General features: G+C 31.5%; 1 protein-coding gene across 1 annotated transcript; it reads right to left on the bottom strand.

The window, feature by feature from the left end:
- Nucleotides 1–40: 40 nt before the first annotated feature.
- LOC115239522 (phospholipid-transporting ATPase ID) lies at nucleotides 41–11,046 on the bottom strand (the record flags this gene model as incomplete). The annotated part of the gene is made up of 13 exons (XM_029814082.1): nucleotides 41–4,016; nucleotides 4,091–4,326; nucleotides 4,438–4,663; nucleotides 4,917–5,269; nucleotides 5,324–5,475; nucleotides 6,574–6,751; nucleotides 6,835–7,576; nucleotides 8,228–8,407; nucleotides 9,059–9,701; nucleotides 9,887–10,042; nucleotides 10,131–10,336; nucleotides 10,601–10,813; nucleotides 10,969–11,046. Coding segments are annotated over 13 exons (3,783 nt in total), but the record flags the coding sequence as incomplete, so codon positions are not given.
- Nucleotides 11,047–11,262: the final 216 nt, after the last annotated feature.

Below are 11,262 nucleotides of genomic sequence, written 5' to 3'. Positions count from 1 at the left end.
TATATATATCATATACATATAGTGTACATATTTTTTTGCGATTGTATTAAACTTTATTAACATGTACAAGGTATATCCTAAATATTAATATTGATTTGCGTAAGCTGCACGTCTCTGCATAGCTCTATTATGAAATTTGTTAATCCTAATGTTTAAACAGTCGGGAGGAAACAAAATATTAGTTTTTATAAATATCAATATGAATATTAGTAGCGTGAATCTCTGTATTAAAAGTAAAGACATATTAACAAAAAAATACTAGACACAGTACCAAAAAATTAAATTACTGACAAAATAATGATTTATTTCAAGCAAAAAATATTCAAATAAAGAAATTCTACTACTTAGCAATTCACATATATAATATATGTGCATATTTATACTCTATTTGATTTTTCACATTATTGCATTGTATATTATTCCATAAAAAAACCTGTATATGTGGAAACAAAAAAAACAAAATGTTTGCGAAAAGTACGCACAAACTGCTATAGGAAAGTTAAAGCTGAAGTGAATTTGTATGTTTTTTTGAATTCTATATCTACCAATTAATATCTAATACATAATGAGTATAGAGCACATGCAGCAGACAGACACACTCTGCTTTTAAATTTGATTCAGCATTTGACTTGTAACATACACATTGTAACACTTCTTATGCAATCAACAATATTTTATGATTACATATTACTCTTATACATTTTATATTAAGCAAGCACATCAAGATTAATTACCAAAATTTCCAAATATCTGTATAATTTTTCTATGCAATATTAATCAAAATATTAATTCAGACGTTAATAGAAAGCTTTTAGACTATGTAGTTCAAAAATAAAAAAAAGAGTAAATTATTTATATAATTATAACATATCTAAAATAAATCTGTACAGCATACATGTTACAAAATACATCTTTTCAGAATTTCGATATTTAATTTTGCAGATAAGGATTTTACTTGTAATTGACAAGCTCATGATGTATATGTACATCATGCATGTTAACAATCTTGTATAAAGTGATAATTAAAAGATTATTATGAATAATATAAAAAATAATGAAAATAAATGTATAAATCAATTTTTCTAAAAAATGTGAGTTATTATGTTTTGCTTATATATAATTTATATAAGCTTACTTTTCCCATATATGAAGAGCGAACATGTTTATATTTCAATAATGAGAAATTATCATGACAGTATGATGTATATGTTTCAATATTTGATTTGATGAAATTTATTATACAATTCTAGCGTCGTTTTTAGTTTTTAAATATATTCTTTCAGTCCATTTATATGATTCTTGGTATTTTATCTTTACCACATGCAAAAGTTATTTGCGCAAATAATAAGGTAATGCTTTTATTATTTGTAAACTTCATTTTAAAAACAAAATTCCATTCTCAAAAAAATTTTCAAACAAATTTAAAACAATTTTTTTTTGTAATAAGTAATATATAATGGGATATGGCATATAAAACTCATCAATTATCATTCAAATTGAGAATGAATATTATACTACCATTTCATGGATCCCTCAACAGTAATTTATTTTCTTTAAGACTGCAACATGTTAAAATTTGATGTTTTATGATAAGCGAAAGAAAAACTTCAGAAGCTTATAAGAGAGAATTCATTTTTGTATTGCAAACTTTGGATGAGCATATATTTTATGATACAAAAGAGATTATTGCAAAAACTAACGAATGCCTACATCTGTGAAACTAATAATTTAAAGTAATCCACATACTTATTTCACATTTGTTTGTTATTCACATAGAAAACGAAAAGTACATCTCACATAAACATAAACTAACGAAATTTTAAGTGAGTTTGAGACGCTCTGTATAGTTTGACGATTAGGCACAATATTTCAAAGCAACCAAAATTTTAAGGTTCTCTATTTGAGAAAGATCTTTTGATTGTGGAATATTTTTCCCATACAGACTATTTCTCCCTAAACTTTATTGTAATATTAAAAGTAGAAATACATACTCTCCATTGTTTTACTACTGCTTCTTTTTCACTTTAATATTATATATATTCAGTAGTCAGTCCAAGGCAAACTTTTTATCCGCGATAATGTAATACAATATAGCTACTATCTTCATATTTCCTTTAAATCGATCTATATATATATATCTATATATTACTTTCTTTTAAAAAATGTATACTTAACATTTAATATATAATATATATCTCTTTAAAATATTTACATTCAATGCTATGATACAATATTTTAAATCATTTGTTGTATTTATATCTTATAAAGGCAATTATTAATATAACTACTATTCTTATCGTAATATATCGTGTAAACATCTTCTGTTTTTACAACTATGTTCATACTAGAATAATATAATACAAGAGAGATAAGATATTTTTTACAAGATTTTGACACCTCTCCATGTGACATTTCTGTTATATACATGAGGAGTGCATGGCAATGCAAATTATTCTTTTCACCATTATTACATTAATTTTTATGCTACAATTTTCAATAAAATGGATCAAAAATTATAAACAGTACTATATACAGAAAATGTATTCTTCCAATTGTTTAGAACTTTCAATGAGAGAAATGCTTTGTATATATTGTGCAAAAGAATTATCTTAATATTATTTTAATAATAAATTAATAGTTCACCCATAATATATGCGTGAATAAAAAAAATAACCATAATAAATTCATTTATCCAATTATTATATGGTTAAAAATTAATTTTATATTAAATAAAAAACATTTTTCAACATTTTCTATTAATACTTACTTCAATGTTGTTCTATATCAACATACGAAGAGAATCTAAACACATACAATTATCATAACATTTGTTAAAAAAAGAAATCAAAGATTTTATCTATAATATGCTGAGATATTCACGATTGTTTTCCAACAAATACGAAATTTTATAATAACAATTACAAACATATTATAATGTAGCATAAGCTATTTTTTCCATACAGTGTATATATGATTATAAAATTATCATTTACATACATAATGAAAACAATTGCAACACCAAAATCTTAAATCAAGTATGCATATTTCATGCATTTACTTGGCAAAAGTGCACAGATATAATTAAAAAATTATTGAACACGTGAAAATATAATATTTAAGTCATAATTATAACAGGTTTGCTTAATGCTTAATGTGATGTATAGACATAAATAGCATATGCTACTTCTATTGTAGTGTAATTCAATGTATCCCATTGGAATTCTTTGTATTATAGACACATTTATTTTAATGTTGTCACTTATCGTTTATAAGTATCCTTTATAGATCATAATAGTGATTCTAATTGTTCAAAAATGTTCTTCAAAATAAATATTTAAATGTAATATAATCACAGACATCGATTCTTTACGAGATCCTCGCGAATACTGCACACAATATATCACTTACGCCTCTCAATTAATACAAAAAAAAGAAAATAGGAATACGATTTCAATGGGATACACCGAAATCAATAAATCCGACGCGTTAAAAATTTTGACTTAACACACATTCATAACTAAATAAATTAAGAAAAATTCACTAGAATCACCTGCACTTTAGTATCTTGTTAAGTTCTAACTGATATTCTTGAGTTATTATAAATTAATAGTGTCCAATGTGTGCGAATTTCTAGATGCACTATTGTCCTTTGGTGATGTTGTGGCAACATTAACTTGTTTTGTAACATTGTTCGTAAAAGGCATAGAAAACTTAAAATCAGCACCATTTGGCAATTTGCGCATAATTTTCCCGGACGTGATAAGTCTGCCGAAACCTTCTTGGTGAGCGAAAGCGTAGCCCGACCGTAGAGATCGTCGTGTACGTCTCGTAGACGGTGTACGCAATATATCCTGACTTTGACGGGAACGCAATTGTGCCAGCCTCTGTTTCAGTCTGACTCTGTCGGACAATGTCGGCCTGACATCCATAAAGAAGAATCGCCACGAAAGTACCGGTATAACGAGGATTATACAAGATATCACCGTTGTAAACCAAAAGGTCGCCTCCGACATAGCCTGCAAATGCAAGTTAAGTGATTAAAATGTTTGTAATTTTGGAGAATATAAACGATTCGTGCAACAATACCTACCATGGTAAGGCTGCCCACATAACTACCACCTATGACAAAGTTGTAGAAGTAATCTAAAATAAAATACCAAATGAGCGAACCCCACACCATAATGTGGTTAAAAACTGTCCAGTACGACGTGTCGAGGGCTATTTGAACGGTTACAACTATAACTAATATAGTAGCTACTACACTGCCCAGCAACATGTGATCAGAAAGTACATAACCCTTTGGTGACACTCCATCTTTGTATGTTCCTGTTGAAATACACAAAATATGCGCGCGTGTATAGATTTATATTGTTATGATTTATTTAAGAATGAGCATTAATATAGAGCTCTTTCAATAAATAGGTGCAAAATATTTACCATAAGGTACTAAAAATAATACACAACTTGCATAAAATCCATGCAGAGCGCTCCAACAAAATTCCTTCTTGTTGAAGAGCAAGTTCTGCAATCCTGGTGCGTATAATTTTGGATACATTAGACTATTCTTGTCATTAACATCTTGATCAAAAATGCCAACTGCCAAAACCGGTAACGAAGTATAAAATAGATTGTAGACAGAGATGTACATAGGATCAAACACAGTCTGCAAGAAAATATATACAAGAAATGATTGATTACAATTGTACAATTTTAATCGCTCGCAATCCATCTATTATTTTCTACAATCTATTATCAGAGAAAAACTTAAATTCATATTCCAAATATCTCGACTTTGGAGCAAGCTCTTACAAAGGAGTATTATAAATCATATTCGCCTTTGAAACATCATTTGTTTTTAATTGTATTTTTTTTCATTATTGTAATACAATAATATGCAAAGTATTCAAATGTCTTACCTGTGCACTGAATCCACAGAAGAAGGCAAACCAAATGTGACAGAGAGTGAATGCAAAGTTCTTATAAAAAAAATATCTAAGGAATTTACTCATTCTGTAGTATGACCACCTGCCATGGACCAAAAGTAATCTTTCTAAGAATCTAAATTGCCCTATCGAATAGTCCGAGGCCAACACGGCCTGCAATCCTTCCTGCCCGCTGATACCAACGCCAATATGAGCCGTTTTTATCATCGAAACGTCATTGGCGCCATCACCAATTGCCAAAGTCACCGCGGATTTATTTTTCTTAATCAATTCAACGACCATCGCTTTCTGCAGTGGTGTCACCCGACAACATATTACAGCTTTACCTGTAAAATTCATACCTGTAAATATAAATCTAAATGTAAATGATTTGAACTTACATTGACTAGACATTTCTAGAAAAAGCTGTTCCAGCTGTGGATGCAACGCGTGAACTAAAGAATGTCCATTGATAACCACTGCAAATCCTGTTGAATGCTCCATTTCATGTTCATCCTGTTCATCTCTACTAGGATTATATTCTGTATCACTGCTGTGCAAAGAAAAGAGCCTTCAAGCAAAATGTGGTTACTTCATTCAAAATAAATAACGATTTGATATTCATTTAAACGAGCTCGACTTCATTAAATTCATATAAGATATAGAGTTATAACAAAAATTAGACCAATAAATAGTTATGAGAAAAGATAGATAATAAATCGCAACCTCATCATTAACAAAACAACAGGAAATTTTGAAACTTTACGTTATTAAAAATAATGCACGTTAATCATAAACAATACACAGTGTGTTGTATTAATAACTACAGATACAAGAACGTGACACAAGCAACATACCAATTATGTTAATATATAATGTCACTAAGATTATATTATTAAGCATATAGAAAGAGAAGGAGTGAATATCAAGCATCATGATAGTTCTCAGTTATCTATGATTATAAATATATCACACTAAATCATAGAATACCTCAGATATGACATGTGCAGTATCTGGAAAATATCTGAAGTGATTTAAAAAGATTTCTACCAGTCTCAGTCTATCATTCTAAACACAGCTTGATTATATTGCTGATTATATTATCAACAATAATGTAGCAAGTTTCGATATCTTTGATAGTTGCAAGATACAAAGACAATTTTGTAATGCTTTCTTAAATACAAAAGGTACTAGATAATACTATCAGATACACATGCATATCATTAAGTTGGATCTTGGCGATAGATAAACAGAAGATGAAATGTATAAAATCAATGCACATACAATGAATTAAGCGCTGTAATAAAATATGATTCGTCATCACATTCTTATAATTGTCCGAGAATAAATGTCTAAGAATATTTTTATTTCTTATTTTCTGGATAATCATTATAATTTAAATTGCATTGCAAGATCCACTAACTTGGATATAAAGCGTAAGAGTCTCCTGCAGTTAAATATAATAAATTTTTATATAAACACAACTATATAGACATATAAAGCATTACATGAAACATAATGCCACATTCATTATGAAAAATCAATTTTTCTTTTCTTTTTTTAAACGAATGCGTTAATCAGAATCAGCAATAGAAGGAGTTAATAGATTGTACTCCGTCTCTTTCATGTGCCTGACCTTTCCTTATCCCACCTGAATGTGACGATGGAAAGAGTCGGCCGTTTTTGTTGAGTCGAGGCTGTCTTAATGGTATCCAAACATCGCGTCAATTGTGTCTCCACGCCGTCATAAGTGGTAGCATCTATCACGAAGACATCCGTGAGATCGTCCGTCAGCAACTGACACGAGTATCCGATGTTGATAGCTGTCTCTGTAAAAGAGTTTAATGTGAAAATGTTACTCTATTAAAACAGATATGTTCACATGTTATAATGTTTATATTCAAAAACTTACCTTGCTTGTCACCAGTTAATACCCAAAGCTTGATACCAGCGAGACCCAGATTGGCAATGGTCTGAGGCACACCATCTTGCAATTTATCTTCGATGGCAGTAGCACCCAATAATGACATATCTTTTTCTATCTCTTCATAAATCGCGTCCAGCTTGTCGTCTCTATGTTCTTGGCTTAATGCCGCTTCTTGATGACGTTGTTTCCAATTATTGAAAAAGCTTTCGTCCAAGTCCCTCACGGAAAGGCACAATGTTCTTAAACCTTCGCCTGCAAACTTATTCAGATGATCCAATGTTTTCGCCATTATTTCTTCGCTACCTTTTTTCAATCGCTCGTAAATAACATTATCCGCTCCTTTGCAATACAATCGAAGATGCCCGTCTTTTCTCAAAATTACGGACATTCTCTTTCGTACGTTATTAAAATCCAGAATGCAGAGTAATTCGTATATCTCTTTTTTTCCCATTACTTCGATCGTTATACTGTTGGGCGATCTTTCCTTGAAGACAAAGCCAAAATTTCTAGCGGCGGATACGAGGGCAGCCTCATCGGGCGACTGTGCTTGGTATTCAATCTTGCCATGTTTATCTTCCGGCATAACAGTGTGACAGAGTGCCAGCAATCTGAAAAAACTGTGGACATCCTGATTCCCTCGTTTCACGGCTTCAAGCAGGGCAGGATCGTAGAACTTGAAGTCTGGTTCGTAATCCTTGTTAAATGAGAAATCCAAAGGTGGCATTGTCTGCAAAATATACAACGAGATTTTTCAAGAACTTGATTGTTTTTTTCGTGTATATTACAATGAAGTTAGTAATATAGAAGGGAGAAAATTAATCGTATTATATAACGAAAAATCGGGAATTCTGCTGTTGTTAAGAAAGAAAGTAAAGAAAGCTAAACAGAAAGCTAGAAATCTTCATATGTATTACTCAGAATAATATATTTTGTCTTCATAAAAATAAATTAATTGAAAAAAGAGACACAAGTTATATATATATATATTATTAGTTGAATTTCCTCTGAAGCATATATATTACAAGACAATTATAAAAGAAATTAATCTTAACAATGTATTAATATAATAAAAAAATAAGAGCAAAAACATAGCATATCTATTTTATAACAAAGTTTTAACGCGCAAGAGAGAACACAAATGAGATACAAATATAGTTCATAAGCCATCAATGCAGACACGTTTGAGATATGAGTTACTTTATTGAGCATAACAAAGATACTAGAAACGCTTTGACTTACATGATATTGTGTATGATATAGAATGCAATGATAAACAGATAATATTGAATGTGATGTGTACAATCGCAATGACAAACAGATAAAAGCGATAGCATGTACAGATTCCGTGACAAGAGGTGCTAATTATCAACATGCGTACTGAAGACTTGTGTGGAATCTTTGGGTTGCCGTTGATACCGGGTTCCGGTGTTGTATTGGATACTCTGTCTGCTTGTTCCAGAAGACGTACGTTCGGACCACTTAAAGGTGTATAAACTGGACGTACAAATTCCTGTCCGTTCTTCCATCGCATCGTCGGCGTTGGAACAGCTCTGTCCGTCTATACATGCAGCACACACATGCTAAGTGATGTATATGAAATCTCTTGCAAAGTTACGACCATGATACATATTGAGATTAAATTTGCATATAATTAAAGAAAAACATCGTGTATGATTAAAAAAAAGTCGCAATGTATATCGACACTCAGGAATAGTCTACAAGTTATGTAAGCATGTAACAATGTGTGCGAGGACATTTTCAATGCCGATTTACTAGTGATGTATGTTTTAATACGTTTTGCTAAAACAATTGCAAAAAGAAAAAGAGATATATATTTTATAGTTTCTTGCATAATCATTATATCAGAAATTAGAACATTAGAAATTATGTTAAAAAATAATAAAAATTATAATAAAAAAATATATAATATGAGAGTAAAATGTTATCATTATTGTCATATTCCCAATGCAGTATGATTCCCCCCTCTGTACAATAACAAAAAATTTCTAGCAAAAGCATATATGACTAATATTCTTTTCGCGCAACATTGGAAGCATAGCTATATAATGCGGATAACGTATTGCTCTTATCTTGGACAATATGTATATAATTTTATAATAAGTAACAATTATATGAATATGTAGCACACGTACCCTATCGTCAGCATCGAGAGTCAGAGATCTTCGTATTAATGAAAGTAGCAACTCACCTCGCTCAAATCGATGACCTCGCCAGTAACCTCATCGATGATGTCACCGTAACATTTTCCTGCCACAGAACACTTGTTGAAAGTCATTATGTTCTGCGTCAATGTCCCGGTTTTATCAGAGAATATATATTCTATTTGGCCGAGCTCTTCGTTTAACGTGGTAGTCCTAGCTTTAGCGTGCGTTTTTGTGGGCGCGTAGTACATTTCTTCATCCCAATTTATCAAAAACGACTGAACAAATCGAATAACTTCAACACTCACATACAAACTGATTGGCACCACTGTGTTCAGTACAATAGAGTACGAAAAGAACACGAGTAGAGCGATCACTGTGGCACCGGTTATGGGCTCGCTCGGCACTAACGAGTCCCATGGTAGATACGTTTGGAAATAACGACCTACCAAACTTTCCCAAATACCACAGCCGACCATGCAGAACAGACATAAGGAAAGTAAAAAAAACACTATCCCGATGATGAGAAGATTCAGCAGCCTATCTATAGAGGTCCTCTTAAATTTGGTCTTCCCTGAGTTTTGCATCAGTTTGGTATCCTTGCCTGCAAAGATCACCATGCCATAGCACCACTGCGTGTTCCTGAGAACACAGCCTCGTAAAATAATCTTGTCGTTATCCAATGCGTATCTGCAATATTTGCCAAACATTAAAGTCGACATCTCTCACCTGATATAAATGATAGTTAAATAAACTTGATACGCGCAAAACAAGAACCAGCTATCTCCAGTTTTTGCAAGAAACGCGATCTTCTGCGGAATATTCCATTTAAAATACTCGGTTCTCGTTTTGTTCATTTACGATATAAATCTTACTTTTGTCCTCTCCATGTGAGTGTTCCATCGAATTTATTCAACAAATTATTCGGGGTTTCGCAAACGATTTCTCCATCGAATTGGCCGATCAATTCATGATTATCCATCATCTCGGCAGTTTCGGGCAAGCAATGACGGCTCTTCAAATTCGTCTCCCTACAAGAGTTTCACAGATTAATGCAACGGTCCATCTCTATAGATATATGTTTAATCGTATATAATTAAGCAATTTTATAAACTATACCCGTCCAATTCAGCTGTTTCGATATAACAGAGACCGTTCGGCTCGCTTGTTGACAAGAGCAAAACGTCTGCTGCAACAAACTGATCATTCTCCATTCTGATTACATCGCCCACTTGAACTTGCGACCATTTCTCCTCACGAAGATTAGTTCCCCGCAATGTTCGGGATTTCCTATTATTTACTTGAGAATCGTTGCTATGCCGTTGCTAAAAATTAAATTACCGCATCACATTTTTTCGCGAAATAATATTTTAATTTTTTTCTCTCTCTCTTAAAAGTTAGTAATTTTTTTATCTACATATTTGTCTAAATAACGTTTATAATTATATATTTATGTATAATTTTACAACTTTTTTTTATATTAGTTTTGATACTAGTTTTAATATATAGCTCATTTGATCGTTCTTGTACATTTTCGCAGAATGTAGCAAAAAATAACGAAAGCATTGATGGTAAGAAAAGAAACTTACAAAGTCGTCGTAGGCATCTTTGACGGCAGTGAGCGTGAGTACCCCTATAAGCGGTATGGCTGTGGTGATAGGGGTTAAAGAGGATATGGCGGGGATCATCTGAAGCACCAACAGACATAGGAAGTAAAAGTTAGCGAGCCGCTGAAACTGCTCGAACAAATTCAATGGTAGGAACGTCAGAACCGAATACTTGGACGTCTTGATGTAATTATTCTGCAAAACAATAAAAATATTCGTATGTAATGTTTTTATCATCTTCAGATATTAAATTTTTCTTTATAACAATATATATTTTTAATTTTTTAAATTTTACTCATACAAGACTCTGATAAAATAGTAAAAAATGTAAGAAGATACTTTTCTCTTACCGCATAATTAAACTGTGAGTTGTATTCGCGATTGTTGGCGCGAATCCGCCTCTCTGTTTCTGTAAAGATGACACAATAAACAAAACATTTTTATTATACATAGGCCTCTATGTTTATAAAAAAATATCAATGATTCTCATTAGATATATGTAGATATTTGTCATTCGCATTGCATTGAAAAAAATATGACAGCAAACAATTAGAGATATTAAGAAAAAAGACAAAAATTTGTTTGCACGATTGAAAAATATAACTCGAACAATCGTGAAAAGGAAGACATAATATTTCTACAGT

This window comes from Formica exsecta, unplaced genomic scaffold (genome assembly GCF_003651465.1).
Source record: "Formica exsecta isolate Colony F162 unplaced genomic scaffold, ASM365146v1 scaffold116, whole genome shotgun sequence".
In the NCBI taxonomy this organism is placed as follows: Eukaryota; Metazoa; Arthropoda; class Insecta; order Hymenoptera; family Formicidae; genus Formica; species Formica exsecta.
This window is presented reverse-complemented; position numbering and strand designations above follow the sequence as displayed.